Genomic DNA, 20404 nt, shown 5'->3' on the forward strand with positions numbered 1-20404 from the left:
AATTAAAAGCCTGAGAGAACAGGAGGGTCTTGAGGTTCTTCCTGAAAACAGAGAAGGAGATGCTCTTATTTCAGCAGAAAGCTTATTCCAGAGCCCTGGGGCAGCCACAGAAAAAGCCTGGTCCTGGGTCACTACCAAATGAGCCGGTGGCAGCCGGACCTCTCCAGAGGATCGTAGCAGGGATTATGACAAAAGAGGTGCTCTCTTAAATAGCTTGGACTCAAGCCAGGGCTTTATAGGTAAGAACCAGCACTTTGTATTTCACCCGGAAACATACTGGCAGCCAGTGCAGTTCTTTTAGAACCAGTGTTATGTGGTCCCTTTGTGTTGTCCCAGAGACCAATCTGGCTGCCGCATTCTATACCAATTGTAGTTTCTGGACTACATACAAAGGTAGCCCCACATAGAGCGCATTACAGTAGTCAAGCCTGGAGGTTACCAGCATATGTACCACTGTTTTACTACTGTTGGTCCATTTCTTCCACCTCTAGAAATGGACGTAGCGGATGTATCAACCGAAGCTGATAAAAAGTGCTCCTGGCCACCACCTCCACCTGAGAAACCAGGGAGAGCTTTGGGTTCAGGAGCACTCCCAAGCTACATACCTGATTTTTAAAGGGGAGTGTAACCCCATCCAGAACAGGCAGATCTAAACCATCTCTTGGGTCCTGTCCCCCCACAGTCAGTACCTCTGTCTTATTTGGATTCAACTTCAGCTTGTTATCCCTCATCCAGACCATTACTGCCTCCAGGTAGGCATTAAGGGAAGATATGCCATTTCCTGATGAGGTCGGCATGGAAAAGTAAATCTGGGTGTCATCAGCATATTGGTAACACCCAGCACCAGACCTCCTGATGATCTCTCCCAGTGGTTTCATGTAGATGTTAAAAAGCATTGCAGACAGTATGGAGCCTTGTGGGACACCACACTTCAGTTCTCACTTAGCGGAGCAACAGTCTCCAAGTGACACCATTTGGAATCTGCCAGAGAGGTAGGAGCAGAACCACTGTAAGACAGTGCCACCTAAACCCATTTCCCCCAGATGGTCCAGAAGGATACTATGGTCGATGGTATCAAAAGCCGCAGAGAGATCCAAAAGGACCAGCAAAGTCACACTCCCTCTGTTGACAGCCAGCTGGAGATCATCCATCAGGTTGACCAAGGCAGTCTCGACCACATAGACCACACGAAAGCCAGTCTGAAATGGGTCTAGATCAGGGTTTCTTAACCTTGGGCCCCCAGATGTTTTTGGACTACAACTCCCATCATCCTCAGCCACAAAGGCCATGTCTGGGGATGATAGGAGTTGTAGTCCAACAACATCTGGGGGCCCAAGGTTAAGAAATCCTGGTCTAGATAATCTGCATCATCCAAAACTGCCTGGAGCTGAGAGGCCACCACCCGCTCAACCATGGAAGATTAGAAACAGGTCTGTAATTAGCTAACTCTGAGGGATCCAGCGTAGCTTTCTTCAAGAGTGGTCTAATAATAGCCTCCTTAAGACAAGGAGGCATCCTGCCCTCCCTCAGAGAAGCCCCAAAGTCCCTGTGAGTTATCAGGGAGCAGGTCACACACAATTCAGGTTTTTTACTGTGCGTTATTGTGTAGCCCAATTTGTATCCGGGGTAAAAAAAAATCCACTTTTTGCATCAGTTTTTTGGGACAACTTCAAGTTCGCAGTAAAGCCTCCCAGTAACAGTAAACTCGCAGTAAACTCACCTGCTGTGTATAAAAGTCCAATTCCAGGAAGACAGTACTGGGCTGAAAGCAGGCAGCTCCTTCTGTCTAAAACCAGCTTGTGCTTTCTGCGTTCTGGACCCAAAGAAGTCCTAACTTGACTAACTGGGTTTCACATGCTTGCAAGACATATACTGCAAGTCATAATTTGTCATGTAACGTAATGGTATGGTTTCCAGTTTAGAAATGATTCTCAACTTCTGGATATGGAGATTTTATTTTTTTAAGTGGGGCGGGGAATGCCAGTTCACAAGCATATCTCAAGGTCTCCCCAAAAGTCTCTGAAATGAGAGAAACAACTACAAGGGGGTACCCTTACGTTCCACAGCAGAGCTCCACAGAGGTACGCAGGGCATCCTTAGATTCCTGAGCCAAGACCTTCTCCACCGGAATCCCCACAGACACCACTCGCACCACATCTGGGTACACCTGTGGGGGGGAAAAGGAAGTCCAAATTGGCTGAAAAGTTGCAGTCTGCTCTATAAATAACTATTTTGTCCAGAGAGGTGTGACAAACTGAACAGAAGGAGGGTGTGGAGAATCCTCTGTTGAAACCTTAAGAGGCAAATTCTCTTCTGTATTAAGGGGGAATGGTTTGAAAGTTGCACCAAGAAGAAAAGCAGAGGAAACCTCCAGTGTCACAGTTCCTAGTGAAATACATAGGAAGGGTAAAGAGAAGGGTCTGGTTCAGAGGCCACTCAGAACTACAGTTAAAGCCTGCTTCCGCATGGCATTCCTCAAGCCTCAGGAGCAGGGTGAATTTGGTAACAAAGCAGTGCAGTTTAAGAAGAAGAAAAAAGATCTTCCAGAATCCTCACGTCTTGGAAGTCATACTGCTGGGACCAGATTCTACAACAACACCTTTCCCCACCAACCCTATAGATTGCAGCCAGGTCATCCACTTTTGGGATAGGACCTTGGTTTATTAAGGCACCTGCTTCAGTCACTGTCTTACTTCATCCAGTTTCCGGAGCCCTTGCACACCACTTGTCAACTTAACGGGGACTTCTGCGGTGTAGACGAACTCATTCCGCTTGATCACTTCCTGCATCACGTCTTCTATGTCTCGCAAATGCTGGGTCTGTACAGGACTCTGGTGAAGGATTAGATTCATCAGAAAGATGCAGTGTTAAGTGGCGTGAGGAATGAAGTATTGTAACTGCCCAGACCATCAGCTGTCAGGACTATGGATTCTATTTCCGGCTTTAAACACTGGTCCTCTTTCATGCCTCAGTTTCCCCACCTATAAAGCAGGGGGAGTGTTCTGCAGAGTGACTCCCTGAACCAAGGTTTTTCAAGATTCATTCCCCAACACTCATAATGGTCTTTAGTTGAGAGGCAGAAGCAGCTTATCAAGACTTAATTAATCTAGTTGGGCCACTGTGTGAAACAGGATGCTGGACGAGATGGGCCTTGGGCCTGATCCAGCAGGGTTGTTCTTAATCAGGTTATTTCATCTTTAAAAGTTTTAACAGGTAGGTAATCAAAGGCCTCTCCCTGCCCCCCCCCCCCCCCAATTACCAGCTGCTGAAATAGAGGTGTGAAGGCCTAGGGAAACAACCCGAGGAGGGGGGGAACAAACCCACCCCAGCTTTTTTCCAGAGGACCCCCCACACTTTTTCTGGGGTGGGGGAGAAAGGGAAAAAACTGTTTTTCTGTGCTCCCCACCCCTAGGCCTTCACATCTCTGCTGGAACCTGCATATGTTGCTGATAGAGACCCTATTCTACAGTCCCACATTCCAGCTGCATATCGCCCTGAACCTCTCCCTCTGCTCTCTTCCCAACCCCTCTACTCACATGGAGGCCATCAGACAGACAAGCATCTTTCTCTATCCTGTTCTATACCCGAGATTTGCCACAGCAGTGCATGATCGGCATTGCTAGTGTTATATGCTTATCAGGGGCTGAAACGCATTCATCCAGGCCTGCTCAACTTAGGCCCCCCCAGCTGTTTTTGGACTACAACTCCCATAATCCCCAACCACAGTGGCCAATAGCTAGGGATTATGGGAGGTGTAGGCCAACATCTTCAGGAGGGCCAAAGTTGAGCAGGCCTGACGACTGTGTGGAGTTTTAAAGGATTCCAACATGGCTACTTAAGCCCCAAGGCACAAGCAGCTCCACGGTTGCAAGGAGAAGAGAAGAAGCTTACTCCTGCAACCATATTTCACAGATGCTCCAGTTATGATGCCCTCGCTGCTCTAATATGGCAGGGGTTGAAACCCCAAGTTACCTCGGTGCGGACGTCAAATCTCAGATATTCAGCAGTCACGTGGGATCCCTGCTGTTGCGTGCCGTCTCCCAAGACCTGGCGGAGTGCAAAGTTCAGCAGATGGGTGGCAGTGTGATTCACCATGCAGGCCAGCCGCTGGGCCTGAAAAGAAAAGCCATACTCTGGGTAAAAGGGGAAGTCTAGAAGGCACTGCAACCTTTTCCAATAAAAAGGGAAGAACATCACAAGGGTGAGGAAAGCACCATCTGTTTGCCCATATGAACTGACAGAGCCTTCGATGGAGTCAGGCTATTGGTCCACACACCCCTGCACTGTCTGGTATGACCATGGCTCTCCGACAGGGGTCTTCTTGATGTACTACTTACGATCTTTTGAGCCGAGATGCCAGGGATTGCATTGAGGACCTTCCGCATGGAGCGGAGAGCTGATCTTGTGGTAGCAAGCATGACTTGTCCCTTAGCTAAGCAGGGTCTGCCCTGGTTGCATTTGAAAGGGAGACTAGAAGTGTGAGCACTGTAAGATATTCCCCTCAGGAGATGGAGCCGCTCTGGGAAGAGCAGAAGGTTCCAAGTTCCCTCCCTGGCTTCTTCAAGGAGAGAGATTCCTGTCTGCAACCTTGGAGGAGCCACTGCCAGTCTGTGAAGACAATACTGAGCTAGATAGACCAATGGTCTGACTCAGTATATGGCAGCTTCCTATGTTCCTATGAAACGTGTGGTCTGAGCCTTGGCCCTGTCTCCTCCACCACTTGTTATAGACTCAAGAAAAATATAATGTATATTGTGTCCGTGTGCAGGGAATGCCTGCATTCATGGTGTGGAAGTATCTGAAAATGCACGAAATATATGACTGGCTTTCCATTATTTTGATGGAGGGTGGGGACAACCAAGAATGCTACATTCTAGTGTACAAACTAAAAAAGCCTGTGTCCTTCTTGGCTGAGAGTCAGTCTTGCGGCAGCGGGCATGGATTGTCCCCTTTGCTAAGCAGGGTTTGCCTTGGTTTGCATTTGGATGGGTGGCTGCGTGCGAGTGCTGTCTGCTGCAAGGTAATCTCCTTAGGGGATGGCGCCATAGCTCAGTGGTGGAGCATCTGTTTTGCATGCAGAAGGTCCCAGGTTCAATCCCTGGCATCTCCAGGTAGGGCTAGGAAAGGCTCCTACCTTGGAGGGCAACTATCAGTGGACAATATTGAGCTGGATGGACCCATGGCCTGACTTGATATAAGGCAGCTTCCTTTGGTTTCCAAGACATGCCACTATAGTGCTGTGGTTAATTTAAGCTCTTGATTCTCCAAATCAGTAGAATGCCTCTAACAAAGAAACGAGCTAAGTAGTCAAAGGCCAGTCTTATGGCAGCGGGCATGAATTGTCCCCTTTGCTAAGCAGGGTTTGCCTTGGTTTGCATTTGGATGGGTAGCCAAAGAACTCTCAGTTATGGTGCCCTGTTCACGTGCTCCTTAGGGGACCCAGCTGGTCCCTCCCTTGCTGTCTTTTGACATCATGCAAGCTTTTTCAATCCCACAAAAACATTTAATCTGTGGTGGAAGTTGTCCTTAACTGCTACTGTTTTCTCTCTCTCTCACTCCATTTGTTTATTGGTATTTTATGCTGCCCTGAAAATGTTCTAACATTGAATTAATGTTTAATAAAATAAATAGAAAATAAAAGTAAGCTTGGTTTAAACTAACCTAAAAGATTCAGCATAACAAGTGAAATTCCTGATGCGACATTTCCTTCCTGCTATGCAGCTATTGGTATGAGCAGGTTATTCCATCACAAAGCTCGTAAACACAACTTGCCTAACAAGGAAAGATTGGCAGCACCAGAAGAAACAACGGAGGGGGCACGAAGCGGCAAAGTACATTTATGGATGGGCGATCTGTGTCCCACATGTTAGATTTCTAAAACAGAAAGGGGGGGGAGATGAGGGGGGGGGCAAGCTGCTTGTCTGAAGGGGCACCTGTCCCCTCTCCTCCCCTCCCCCTGAGCCACCCTTGCAAGGAATATACATTCACTTAGTAGTGATCTCCTTCAAAGTGGTTGTCATAAGGAACAGCAAAGATCAAAAAGCATTTTACAGATTAAGAGTAAAAACGTTATGAGAGGGGGCTTCCCTTACAACTTCCTCCAAGTTGTCCCAAAGGCCAATCTGGCTGCCGAATTTTGCACTAACTGAAGTTTTTGGACTACGTTCAAAGGAAGCCCCATGTAGAGCATATTACAATAGTCAAGCCTAGAGGTCACCAGCATGTGCATCACTGTTTTAAAGACATTAGCTGCCAGAAACAGACACAGCAGGTGTGTCAGCTGAAGCTGATGAAAAGCACTCCTGGTTATTGAGGCAACAGAATACAATCAGGAATTCCCAGGTACCATCCAGCAAGGACTGTTATCTCATCTACAAAGAGCTGCACTTGGTCCCCAGCCTTCAGGGTCTCAGAAATAATCACTTCATTGTCTCAATCAGACACCTGAGAGAGGCATAGATGCAGGAGTACTCCCAGACTGCCTGCGTTTCCTCTATGGAAGTGTAACCCTACTGAGGACAGGTAGTTCTATCACATCTCCTGAGTTACAGCCCCCTACAATGAGCACCTCCATCTTGTTCAGATTCAACTTCAATTTATTATTCCTTATCCAACCCATTAACGCCTGTAAGAGAGGCCTGGTTTAAAGAAAAACAGAGAGTGCAATGGCAGTAAAACTTGTACTTGTGATTAATGTTTCCTGGTACTATGAATCCCCTTTCATGGCTGCAGTGCAATATTCTTTCATTACCTTCCACCTTTACCTTTCAAACTGCAAGGCACAGAACAGACCCAGGAATTCCCAAGTACCATCCAGCAAAACTGTTACCTCATCCACAAAGAGCTGTATTTGATCCCCAGCCTTCAGGGTCTCAGAAGCAATCACTTCATGGATTACATAGCCACCCGAAACTTGTACTGACTCCACTGGGAAAAGTACATCCTTAAAGCAGAGAGACAGACAAAGAGGAGGGTTAGCACAGATGTTGAATTATCTTTCTTCCTGGAGAAAGGAATTTAGAATGCAATGGAATTTAGGCCACTTTATCAGCTTTTAAAAAATATTGATCAACCAGGCCTGGAAACCACAAGATGAACCTCGGAACAAGTACAAAATGGAATACAGAAAAGACAAGTTTCTGTGCTCAGCATTAACACTACAATATTCTGTGTGTTTCAGGTCCCCAAAGGAATTTGCATCCATGACCAATGAATTATCTACTCTTTTTATAGCAGTGGTATGCAAGGATCTGCAATGACTTTATAGACCTTGTGTTCAAGAGTGACCTGTTCAGCTCACTAAGGAGCAGTACTGATGAACCGGTAAGGGTATTTTAGTCAATCTTTAGCTAGAATGGTATCATCTATGGCAACACAAAAATGGCTGCCATGGCTGAGGGAATAGGGGAAATAGTTTACTCCACTGTTGATGTGATTAAACTGAATCAACCTGGTTTTACCATAAATCGCTTTTGCTACATTTGCAGAAAAATGCTGGGGAAATGCTAAACCACATCTTCTTTTTATCTATTTATCATTAGAGACATTATTTGGTGTTCTAAGGTAGTATAAGCAGTTTTATAAGCTAAGGCAGGGTTCCCAAAGCTGGGTCCCCAGATATTGTTGGACTACAATTCCCATTATCCCCTCTGACCATTGTGGCTGGGGATCCAGCAACATCTGGGGACCCAACTAGTCCAACAACATCTGAGGCCAGTCTTCCCTCTAACAGGATTCCCAAATGTTGTTGACTACAACTCCCAGAATCCCCAGCTGCAATGGCTTTTGCATGGGGATTATGGGAGCTGTAGTCAATAACATTTGGAAGTCCCTGTTAGAGTGAAGACTGCTGGGGACCCAACTTTGGGAACTCCTGGGCTAGAGTTGTTGAGACAGACTGTGGAGTCTTGGCAAAGACAAAAGTTTGTCAACCAGTTTGGACAACCAGTTTGAGGAAGGTCATGCCCAGCCCAAGACTATAGGCATGAATCAGTTCCAAATTTGGGCTGTGAACAGCCACCTACAAATCCACTTGTCAGCTCAGCAGTGGCGAGTGCCTCCAGCCCTCTGGCTGGCAGGCAGGACACCCGGTACTACACACAGATCTCCTCCTCAGAGTTCTCATTTCCACTGCCATTTTTGAGAAGGTGAGAAATAGCAGGAATCCTTTCTGAGCAATATGAGGGGGCTCCCACTGTTTTTCACCCTCTCCATACCCCAGTACAAATGACAGGAGAGCCGCTTCTCTCCTAAGCTGTCTACTTGTGTGCCAGAAAAGGATCTGAGGGAAGAGAGGGGATTGGTGGCAAGTACACATAATGGCTGGCTAGTGAGCCAAGCCTACATTTGTGGATCCCTGGCTGTGAAGAAGCTTACCGGCTGCCCCACAAGCATCATGTAGCCTTGATCAGATGCCTGGCCACCCTGCTCAGCATAGAAGCAGGTCCTGTCCAGGAGAACACCACAGTGTTGCCCTCCACCAATTTCTTTCTGAAGAGATCCATCTTTGTACAGCCTAAGGGCAGTGGCTTGACACGGCTTAAACACTGCAGAGAACAAGAAGAAGATCATGCTCCACACTTCTAGAACCACAGAACAGAGCTGGAAGGGATCTCTCTGAATCAAACTGCCTGCTCAGGGAAGGACACTTGCCCCTCCCAACTTTGGCTTCAGAATTCTCAGTGGGCAGCCTCAGTTATGCTCTTAGCTAACTTTCCCTTAGTTATTTTTACTACTACTGTTGCTGCTGCTACTTATATATTGCTTTTCAACAATCGTTTCCAAAGTGGTTTTCATAGATAAAGAAACAAATAAGATGGTGCCCTGTCCCAGAAGGTACTACAATCTAAGAAAGAAGCATAAGGTAAACACCAGCAACAGCCACTGGAGGAATGCTGTGCTGGCGTTGGCGAGGGCCAATTTCCCCTGTGATTATGGGGATTTCAAACCATTATTACTCAAAAATCACTTGATGTTTTTTAAGCCAGCAAAATGCACCAGTCCAGTATGGCCCTGGATTCTGCAGGAATGCTAAAAAAAACAGATTGTGTGGGTGTGTTTCTGTGTGCGCGTTCACTCACTCACTCAGTGGTGAAAAAGGGTCGCCAATACTTTGACCCCTCTTTTTAGTAGTTAAAAACTTAAACTGCTATATCTCAGCCATTTTGCAATATATTTGCACCAGATTTGGAGGAGTGATGTCTCTTGTCCCCATTGATATGTGCAAGTTTTCGGAGGGATTGGGGGGGATACTTTTGATTTTATAAGTAATAAAATGTTCAGGGCTTATAATGGCCAAATGCTGAAAACACTGATCTTAACTATACTGGAATGACTGTGCCAGTATAATGTATTAAGAATTGACTACAATTTTATTTAATGTAAGGATTTCTATCCCACCTTTCCTGCGCATGCAAGTCCCAGGTGGCTACCACAACAATATAATCCAAGATCCAAAACCATTAAATTTAAAATAAGAATACAATAATGTGACAATCAGTATACACACCAGCGTAACATCAACATAATGATTTAGCTGATTGAAACAGAAACTGAAGAGCTGTATGGAACAAGAATGTTTTCAGCCTTCTGCAAAGGCTGCAATGGCCTTTGGCTAGGGATTATGGGAGTTGTAGTCCACAACAGCTGGAAAACTCCTGTTAGAGGGAACACTGCTGGTGGGCCACTGTGTGTGTGGAACAGGGTGTTGGACCAGATAGGCCTTGGGCAGGATCCAGCACAGATGTTCTCATGTTCTCTCTCTGGTACGGGCAATGTTCTCTGGCATCCCCCAGCTTCAAACAAGAGGACTGGAGCTTCTCCATGTTCTACTTCAGAGATGCAGCTTTGAAACACAGGAGGAGGATGAGCATTATCCTGCCCTCCACCAATGCGTAAGAGAGAGAGGCTGGTGCTCCTTAGTGTTGTACTGCATTTTGGAAGTAATCCACGTGCCTCGAAATTAAAAAGTATGACACCAGACAAGAAGACTCAACTCCTTCCCGGGGTGCGTGTATGGGTGTGTGTGTCCTGGCAATCCCAGATTTTGGCTGGCTACTAAGGCCTACTCAGCCTAACCTACTTCACAGGGTTGTTGTGAGGAGGAACTTAAGTATGTAGTACACCGCTCTGGGCTCCTTGGAGGAAAAGCAGGATATAAAATGTAATAAATGAATAAATAAAAATAAATAAAATGTGTGGGTCCCCTGTACGTGAAGTCACTAAAAATACACTCAGCAAGAACAACTTATAATTTGGTCAATGCAATTATGACCTCAGCTGTACTGAGAACTGTTCACCGGATAAACTGGTAGTCAATACTCTGCATGTCTCCAAGACTAAATGTGAGAGTCCAGTAATGTTTTTTCCATGCACCTGCTCTGGCCCACAGGAGATTATGTTGCAAAATATTTGTTAGATCTGAAGGTGCCATAAGGCTCTTAGTTGAGAGCTAAGGGGAGCTGATCTTGGGGTAGCAAGCATGAATTGCTCCCTTTGCTAAGCAGAGCCCACCCTTTTTTGCATTTGAATGGGAGACTATATGGGAGTACTTTAAGATATTCCCTTTAGGGGATGGAGCCATTCTGGGAAGAGCACCTGCATGCCTGCAAGTAGAAAGTTCCAAGTTCCCTCCCCGGCATCTCCAAGATAGGGCTGAGAGAGACTCCTGCCTGCAACCTTGGAGAAGCTGCTGCCAGTCTGTGTAGACAATACTGAGAAGATGGACCAATAGACTGACTTGGTATAAGGCAGCTTCCTATGTGATATAATGTGTCCTTTGACTGACTGAAACTGGTATAATGGATTGGCTATTACAGATCATTCTTTCTTATGGAGAGATCATTCTCTCCAGCTACTTAACAGGAACCAAACTGGAAGGCAATACGCTAAATTTAAAACTGATTATGTGAACTTGTTCAAGATTTATTCCTTTTATATGACAAACACGTCTAAATCCACTCTCATGTATGAAAACAGTGACACCTTGTGGTTTGCTAGAGTAATGACAAATCTACAACTCGGATAAACCAAGTACTTCTCTTTCTAAGAAATCAGCTATATGATCAATTGCTGTCTCTCAACAGGAATCCTCTAGCTTTTATATTGTCCAACAACTCTACATCTAAGCTGAAGTTAGCAGGAACTTTGGACTCCTCATCCATTAGGATTGAAATGCACTTCAGACAGCCACACTTGAACTTATTCAGTTTATGTCAGAAAAAGTACCATGGAGACATTTATGTCAGATACTTCTCCTGACATAAACGCAGAGGCGTATCTAGGGAAAATAGCGCCTAGGGCAAGCACTGAAATTGCGCCCCTGTCCAAAGAGGGATGATGGGACTTGTAGTCAACAACATCTGGAAATCCCTGTTAAAAGGAACACTGTATCATCTAGATAGACATGGTTGTTGACCAAAACCTGAAAACATGAGCCATTTTTATTAAAGACTTAGAACAACAATCAGGAGTTATGTGAAGATTCCAGTGTCATTTTCTGTCTCATCTCATGCTTTTTAAAAACCATGACTTTGTCCTAAAGGATCACCTGCCCAAACTCCTGCCAGCCTTTGTCTTGTGATGACAGTTGGCTCATGATGGGGTATATGTGCATTCACCACACTAGTGCTTACTTTGGCACCAGGAGGGAGGAGGATACATTAGTTTGCCACACTAGACAGAGGAAAATATTTGTTTTTATCTTGTTGTAAACCTCCCAGACACATAAGTTTTGGGTTGTATAAAATATGTTAAATAAATAAAATAAAATGATGTTCCATTTACCAAGAAACGCAGACAATGTAAACATAAAGCTGGATACAGTAAAGCAGGAAGTGCATCAGAGACCCTGGGCAACAGCAAGGTCTTTTATATGTTGTTCTATATGCAAGGAACTATCATATTTGCAAGGAAATTCCTGTCTCTAAAAGTCATTTCACTTTATGATATACATATATTTAACTAAAGGATAAGCAAAGTACAGTGTTTAAGAAGCAGAGCCCCAAACACCCAGTTCTTTTCCCTATGACCAGAATAGGGTCATGTTCTACTGGAATATCTCCTATGTTTATGGATAACTTTCTACTGAATTTTACTCTTAGTGGAAGAAAGCTAGGTGTGTTATTTATGTTTCAAAATCTAAATCTAGATCAATTTGCTTGGATTAATATTGAACACACAAAATTTGAATCTAGATTAGTTTTAACCTGCTCCTTCGAAATGAAATTACATTAATATAAATGTAAAGCTGGCTTTATTTAACAGAATGACTATTTACATTTCAATTATCTTTTAAATCATATGAAGTTCAGAATAATATCTAATTCAGCAAAGGAAATTAGTTAATTTTAATTCTGTTTCACTGAATATAAATTTTTGGCAGTTTGAGGGAAGCAAATGTTTACATCAATTGCAAACATCTTGTATTTTTAGAGCTAAATGGCTATTTAGTACAATGTGCTGGATGTAGAGAATTTTGAATTCATAAAAATGAAAGTGTAAATCAGCTTTCTCAGTTTAAAAGCTGCACCTACCAAAATTCCCTTCCTCCATATACAACTAAAAGGAAGGCACTCTCTCCTCCTTTGCAGCTGAGCACTCAATCTGCAGCCCAGTTCCTTCCTTTTCCCCACCAGCAATGGGTTTCCCCTTCTTCTATACAGTCAAGGCTTCCTTTCTCTTCCTTGAACTCACCCTCTTCTTGCAGGATTTCCATTGAAAAACCTCCTGCCTTGCAAACTGCAAGCCATAACTGCTCACAGGTTGGAAAATGCAAACACAAGTGTTTTTTTTAACAAGAAGGAGGCGGGACAGGATGGAACCTGGAGAGCAATTCACATTTCTGGACCTCTCTAGGCACAAACTCTCTGTTCATTTAACCCTTTCAGCCTCTCCTGAAAAACTAGTTTGTTGCAGTTCTCTTACATTTCTTTTATTGTATACCTTTAAAAAAAGAAACAAACATCCTCCGCGGGGGCAGGGGGGAAGCATCAGCCTGAGAAAGCACCAGTCAGATATAATTTCTTTGAGACTACTTGACAGCACAGGCAATTTACTTACTTTGGACTCTGGGGTGGGTCAGGACTTGCAGCAAGAACATAAGACAAGACAGCAGGGCAGGCAGATGCAGTGCTTGCAAATGGGAACAAGCAACCCTGCCCAGGTTACTAGGATTCCCCCTCCCCAGCACTTGTCAGTGTTTGCTACTAGGGGTGTGCATGGAACCGCCACACTGCGATCCGGCACTGGGGTGGGGGGGTAGCTTTAAGAGCGGCGGGAGGGTTTACTTACCCCTCCCGCTGCTTTCCCGCTCTAGTGCCGTAATGTAATGAATAATTGGGGTGGCAGGATACCTCCCTGCCGCCCCTTCCCCGATCTTGCTCTACAAAAACTCCCAGTAATCCTTTGCGCGTGCGCACGTCGCACTCTGTGCAAGTAAATAACATCAATATATAAGTAAGAAGGCATAATATTCCTCTCTCAGCAGGGAGAGAAAACACCATCATTACCACTGCTACTACCATACCTACAGTATGAACCACTACAGTACGAACCTACAGTATGAGGTTCCCCCTCTGCAGTATGAACCTACTACCACCACACCTACAGTATGAGCCACTAAATCTGAACCGGCTAATTTTACATCAGCTTATTAGAGACATCACTTTAGTGATCTAAGCTAGCATAAGCCATTTCCCACAGGCTAAGGCAAACACTAGTTTACAAAATATGCCCAGTGTATACCAAAAAGTGCAACAACAGGACAGATACTTAAGTCCTCAGAGATTTCCTGGATACAAACCTGAACTCCTTTCTCAGTCCATCTCTAGACATGGCTGGGTTCTTACCATATCTCCCATCCTGTCCAAGGTGATAGTCAAACTTGGGAGAGTCATCAGTAGTGGGCACACCATCTCGCCGTAACGTGGCCAATGAATGCACATCCAGCTGCATCCTTGAGCTCCCTTCTTGCTGTGTCTGAATTTTCCGCTATACATGTGTAGCGGGGGAAATAGTGCAGTTGAGAGATAGCCGAAACATACTCATTTTGTAAAAACTATGCATGGAGCAGCAATCTGGCACCTGGTGCTGAATTTGGATTCCTCAGAAGTTCAGTTCCCCATGCCCATAACCCTTCAGATCAAGCTTGGAAAATGCTACCCTTTCTCATCTTTTCTACACTCAGATTTCCGTTGCTGCTACTGCTGCACAGATCTATGGTGAAAATCTCAGATGAATCAGACACTTTAGAGATGTGGGATGACATGAAGGGGGAACTGTTTTTGCTGATTTTTATGCTGCTATTTCTTGCTGTTCTTTTAAAGTAGTTATCTACTGTGCGTTTTACAATTGTGTTTAGCGGTTTTATTGTATTTTATAATAATTGAATTTGTTCATTTATTTGGAATATTTGTATTCCACCCCTGCAGTAGAGTAGTGCTTGGGGTGGCTCACAAAGGCAATAAAACAAAGAAGTGCATAAAACAGTCTAAAATTAGTAAAATTCAGCTAAAAACTCGACTCAACTGAAACAAAAATTACAGATTAAAAAACTAATTCACCACCTTGGGATTTGGGGATGGTTTAGAAATATAATTAAAAAAGGAAGAGCAAGTACAGAGTAAAGAAAATGAATATTTTATATTACTGATCAAACTTATCTTGACAGCTAAATCTCATTTGCTTGCTTTAGGGCAGAATTCAGATACTGATATGGATTCTAAAGCTAGTGTTTCATCTCATTGGTGAATTTTGGGCCATTAAAGCAGACAGAGGGACCTCTTCAGTTAAGTAGTCCCCTAAACTCAATGCCCCCAAGGACCGTGGTCAGAGGCAATGAGGTCTGAAGCATATTAATGCAACTTACAGAAGAGGAAAGGTCTGGCCCTTACTTTAGCATCTTCCTGAGCCAACTTGGCCAAAGCTGCAGTATCCAAATGCACCCCCTTTTCTTCAACCCTCAAGCCAATGAGATCCAGGGGGAATCCCAAGTTGATATAGAGCGACCAAGCGATCTCCACTGCAGACAGGAATAAGACCAGCAGAAGAGTTAAGAGGGAAAAATACAGAATATTGATCAGAGATTCTACAATTGTCAGGCTGGATTCCAAGTATATCTTCATAAATAAGACCCTGGAGATTGCAGTTAAATAAAAATAATTCTTGCAAAAGGATTAATTTTCTGAATAGATTTAGTGTTTACTCCTATGGGAGTGGCTCCTCATGGGGTGGGAAGGCAGCAGAATGTCCTTTACAGCAGAAGTTGCCAACCTTTATGGCAAGTTTGCCCCACAAGTTCAAATAGTACTATTTTAATCACACATTGCAGTACATCTGCAGCCCAACAGGCCTTGGAATGGTTTTGTCTGTAGGCTACAATGCTGGGGAGACAGGAAGAATACACTTGTTTTCTGGTGCGAACCAGAAGATCAGGAGAAATAAAGGAACACCCATAGCCAACAACTGCTCTTGCTGCTGAACATATATGCTAGGAACATTATGTCTTAGGTTTGAATGTGTTTGTTTACCTCTGAAAGCAATTTCTCTGTTCTTTCTCGAGTGGGGCGGGAGGGCGGACCTTACCTGGGAAGACTTTAGAATGATCCACTTGCTGGAGTGTTCTGTTTATAACACGCTGCCCTCGCAGGAGAGCGGCCAGAAATGCATCCTCATTCTCATTGATGATATTCATAATCTGAAGGGAGATTTTAAAAAAACCAGATTCAGGAATATCCTCTCTGAGAGAGAGGGAGGTCAGCTAAACCAAACTGTTCAAAAGAACAAAATATAGTAAAGTAGGCTACAAGTGTTAAAGAGGGAGGGCAAGTAAAAATTTTTGCCAAACTATCCAATACATTTCATAAGAAACTGCACCGGCTCAATCCATTGCCCAGGGTTTGTGATAAAAGGGGCCAAGCATGAATGAAGTGCAGCCATGATGAGAACATTCCTTTGGCTCACTTGTTAGACTAGCACCCTTCACGTGGCCCTATGATTCAAGCGAGCTGGAAAAAGACTGAAATTGAGACTAATGTGTATGCTAAATTTTTATATTTCTTTTGGATTCATTTAATAATGAGGGAGCCTGGGGGGAAAAGGACAGAAATCCAAACTGGGAATTGAGTGGACACTCCAGTACATAAATAACAGGAAACAATACAGGAAGCAAATGCATCACGTGGCAAGTTTCCTGGGATGAAACCCAACGAAGAAAGCAGGAGGGCCAGGTTCAGAGGCGAGTGTTTACTTCTACGGACAATTCCTTCTCTTTCCAGAGCTGGGCATTAGAGAGGAGATTTCAAATAAATATATAATTTTATTTATTTATTTATAAAATAAACAAATAAATAGATAGATAAATAAAGAAAGAAATGCAACTGAACTCACTGAACCCATAAATAACTTGGCTTTAGCTGTTTATATGAATACTAGTTATTTTAGGCCCGTTAAATTAACGGGCTAGTAGACACTAGTTAACGCTAGTAGACCGCCCCCACCGCCTCATCTCCCGCGGGGCAGGCACCGGTCTCCCCGCTGCCAGCGGGCCCCGGTGGCGGCCGCCGCCAGCGGACTCCGGTCTTCCCGCCGTGGCGGCGGCCGCCAGCGGGGTCAGTCAGCCCGCCGCGGCCACCGCCACCTCTGGTCGAGGCCGCGACTCCGCCGCCGCTGCCGCCTCGCCCACACTCTCCTCCCGGCGTTGGCGGCGGCTGCTTCTCCTCGGCCCGCAAAGACACAGGATTACAACCAAGGGCTTTATTATAGAGGATTAGAATCTCAATACTAAATTAGACTGCAGGAGCAACAGGGATCTGCTCCAAGAAAGAAATCTGGGTTGTACTGAGAAAGATCTATGTTTTAATTAGTGCACAGAGTAACTACTTAATTAGTGCACAGAGTAACAAGCTTTATTAAGCTGTGGCAGAGGCAAACCACAGGACCCATTTTAAAATTGCACATGGGAATTACTAACATGCACTGAGCATCCTTGCTCTTCCCCAGCTTCTCTTTTCCATTCATATGAAAGGCACGGAGCAAAAAGGCCACCATCATTCTTGTTGACAGCAACCTAGAGGCTGCTGCTATGGAGCACATTTAACAAGACTGCATTACTGAGAGTCCTAGAAGAGGCTCTCTTCCTCCATGGATCCTATGCTCACTCTAGCGGCTCACCTTATCTGTATCCCTCCTAAGCTCTGGGTAGGCATCACCCTGCAAAGAATGCAACACACAGGTCAGAGGACACTACTATACAAAACCCTCCTACCCCACACAACCCCCCTCCTTTTTTTTTTTTGCAGAGCAGAATAGCTTGACTGCTTAGAACAGTTTTTTTTTTAAAAAAAAAAACTAGGCTCACGTCAAGAATTATTCTGGATCAATATGACACCTTCAGGCCCCTTGTGCTCAGCAATCACTCAGAGTCTTTAATCCCACACACTATATACACTTTTCTTTCCCTATTTTACACAGAGAAAAAATTGTGGCAAAAGAGGCTGTCATTCGCTCAAGAAGCAAATGGAACCCCAGAAATGCAGCCTAGGCTTTCTTTCTCCAAGTCTCTTGATCTAAACACCTCTCAGGTATACCGCCCTGGCAGGTGTTACATGGCGGATATTGCAGAGACTTTAGGAAGCTGGCACTCTATGATTCAGCTAGCTGGATGAGTAGAACTGCTGCACCAATCAATGTTTTCTTCATGGGAGGGCTCATGCTTTTGCTGTCTTCTCAAGGTTACTTAGTTCTTGCTTACACATAATCTGCCTTACCATAAAGTAAGTTTTTCCATTTCTTGATGGGATCATGGTGCTAGAAACAAAATACTAGATGATTGAATAATGCACCACCAGCATACATCAGCATGAAATACACAGTCCTGCTAGTCAGATGGACAGTTCTTTACTATGAAGGAACCGAGACTACCAGAAGTACCAGCAATATCACCGTAGAAAACCATTTTTGTTATCCTTGATCACCAGATATAGGCTCCAGGTTTAGCCATCAACCAGGGATACTACAACAATGTCTGGAAGAGACCCTTTCAGACCTACAGTTATTATTAAAGGGCTTTTAACCTGACCTTTCAAGCCAAAAGTCCATGCAGGGTAGCTTACAAAAAAGAAATACAATTAAAAACATCAAACAAGATTTTTTTTAAAGCAGCTCTTATGCTCAGGAGAATAAGTTCTCAGTTACCAGAATGTGTACCACAACAGGAACCAAGCTGGCCAGGAACCCTGGTGGAGCATGGAGAACTTCAGAGCAAAATCGCACAGCCCTACGTAAGATATGACGTAGAACAAGCCTGCAGGCGAGAGAAGGTTTGCAAGAAAGTGAACATTCTGGGTCAGCGTGCTCCTTCACTGTTACCAACCAGCCTCCCAACATTCGCAAAGCCCTTCTGTCAGATGCCCTCAGCATGTATGGTCAGTTTCTCAGCCATAACCTTAAGGTTCTGCTTCCACCACCACTGATCTTCCCACACAGGAACACAGTAAGCTGCCTTACACGGAGTGAGACCCTTGGTCCATCTAGCTCAGTATTGTCTACACTGACTGGCAGCAGCTTCTCCAAGGTTGCAGGCAGGAATCTCTCTCAGCCCTATTGTGGAGAAGCCAGGGATCGAACCAGGGGACTTCTGCAAGCAATGCAGATGCTCTACCACTGTTCTATGGCCCCACCATCTTCCCACATGCACTTCACACCTATTGCAAGTACAGCCGGCTCTTTCCTCTCTCTTCCCCACCCAGCTTCCTAAGCCCTCTCAGAATCCTAGCATCCATGCATACCTTAAGACTCTGCTTCCTCCCTCCAAAATATCCTCTCCTTCTGCCTCAACATTTCCCCCAGATTTTCCCCATCTCATTCAAGCTTCCTTAAGATCAGAGACACTCCTCGGTCCCAACCAACCCGGGCAATTGTTTTTCTTCCTTACTCGGCCCCAGACATGCCTGGGTAAACACCATCAGCAAGGCACACGGCCAAGGTGCGCACGTGATCTGCCACCACTCTGTAGGCTGCGTCCACGCCCCCAGCATCAGCCTCCCCAACCAAGCCCTGGTAGCTGGGCGCGCCACAGCCCTGAAAGAGAAAAAAAGGCATGTTTTAGGAAAGCTGAAAGGGAGAGCCCCCTTGAAAGGTTTGCTGGCACAGACACTGCAGGCATTTCGTTATAGTGACCCCCAATAATATAACTTTTCTTTTAAACAGAAGCTGAAGTTCTCCAGCAGTTAAATCCTATGCATGCTTACCCAGAAGCAAGTCCCACTGGGTTCAATTCTGGGACTTCTTCCCAGGAAAGCATGCTTAGGTGCTGCAGCCAAAATGTTCTTTAAAGTGGGCAGGCGGAAGCCCTTTCCCCAAACTAATGGGTTTCTATATTTTATATTTATTTATTGTTCAATTTATATGCTGCCCTTCATTAAAGAAAAAGAGAAAAAACAACCAAAAAACAACCTCAACCTCAAGAAGGTTTACAAAAGTTAAAATACAATAGAACTTCCATAAAAATAATATTAAAATCAATTAAAAACCATGAAAACCATAAACACACCCAAAAGCAGCTGCCATAAAAAGGCAGCCTTGAGGTTTGGGGGCCAGGAGGCCCCCGGAACTCCCATGATGCACTGCACGAGTGAACGGTCCATTATGGGGAGCCTCCCAACACCGGCCAGGCGCCCCACAGTCTCCTAGCCCTGGCTGCAAGCAACCGGGGTTGGCAGGCGATCAGCAAAAAGGGGTTAAGAGAGGACTCGCTCTCTTAACCCCATTGAAGAGGGTGGCTGGCTTGGCGGGTTTGCTGACAAGGCGCCGCCAGGATCGGGCGCGATCCTGGTAGTTTTCCCGTGCAGGCAAGACTGGGCTTGGCTTCGTTAGCCTGCTCATGAGAACAGCCTCAGAAGACAGAGCAGCAGGAGAGCAGAGACTGGCAACTCCTAAGGGAGCAAAAGCCTGGACAAATAAAAATGTTTTTTCTTGTATGTATCTGTCTGTGTATATATCTATCTACGGCTTTCTCTCTCACTCACTCACTCACACACAGACATGAGCAAATCCCACCCATCTGCCCCTCTTTTTGCACACAACACCACTTTCCATGAACAGTGAGGGGCCATTGTGGCTCCCTTTCCTGGCCCTTGAACAACAACAACAAATATTTATATATTGCTTTTCAACAAAAGTTTCCAAAGTGGTTTACATAGAGAAATAATAAATAACTAAGATGGCTCCCTGTCCCCAAAGGGCTCACAATCTAAAAAGAAATGTAAGATAGACCCTAGCCACAGTCACTGGAGTGGCTGGGGGTGGTTTAGCACAGCACAGCACAGCACAGCACAGCACTGGAGGTACTGTGCTGGGTACTGTGCTTTAAGACTTGCAGGGAGCGCTGGGGAAGTACCAGGGTATT

The 20404-nt window shown here is 44.9% G+C and overlaps 1 protein-coding gene across 3 annotated transcripts in view; it reads right to left on the minus strand.

The window, feature by feature from the left end:
• AARS2 (alanyl-tRNA synthetase 2, mitochondrial) overlaps positions 1 to 20404 on the minus strand; it is a 42927-nt gene that overhangs the window by 11007 nt on the left and 11516 nt on the right. For all 3 annotated transcript variants that reach the window (XM_053304732.1, XM_053304715.1, XM_053304725.1), the window contains exons 6-16: positions 18932 to 19077; positions 18193 to 18301; positions 17170 to 17208; positions 15583 to 15694; positions 14892 to 15019; positions 13848 to 13989; positions 8377 to 8546; positions 6830 to 6943; positions 3973 to 4113; positions 2694 to 2831; positions 2058 to 2167 (exon numbers count right to left, since the gene is read on the minus strand). In XM_053304732.1, the coding sequence (XP_053160707.1) occupies positions 2058 to 2167; positions 2694 to 2831; positions 3973 to 4113; positions 6830 to 6943; positions 8377 to 8546; positions 13848 to 13989; positions 14892 to 15019; positions 15583 to 15694; positions 17170 to 17208; positions 18193 to 18301; positions 18932 to 19077 (1349 nt within the window). The remainder of the gene's footprint in view (positions 1 to 2057; positions 2168 to 2693; positions 2832 to 3972; positions 4114 to 6829; positions 6944 to 8376; positions 8547 to 13847; positions 13990 to 14891; positions 15020 to 15582; positions 15695 to 17169; positions 17209 to 18192; positions 18302 to 18931; positions 19078 to 20404) is intronic.

This window comes from Hemicordylus capensis, chromosome 1 (genome assembly GCF_027244095.1).
Source record: "Hemicordylus capensis ecotype Gifberg chromosome 1, rHemCap1.1.pri, whole genome shotgun sequence".
NCBI classification, from domain to species: Eukaryota; Metazoa; Chordata; class Lepidosauria; order Squamata; family Cordylidae; genus Hemicordylus; species Hemicordylus capensis.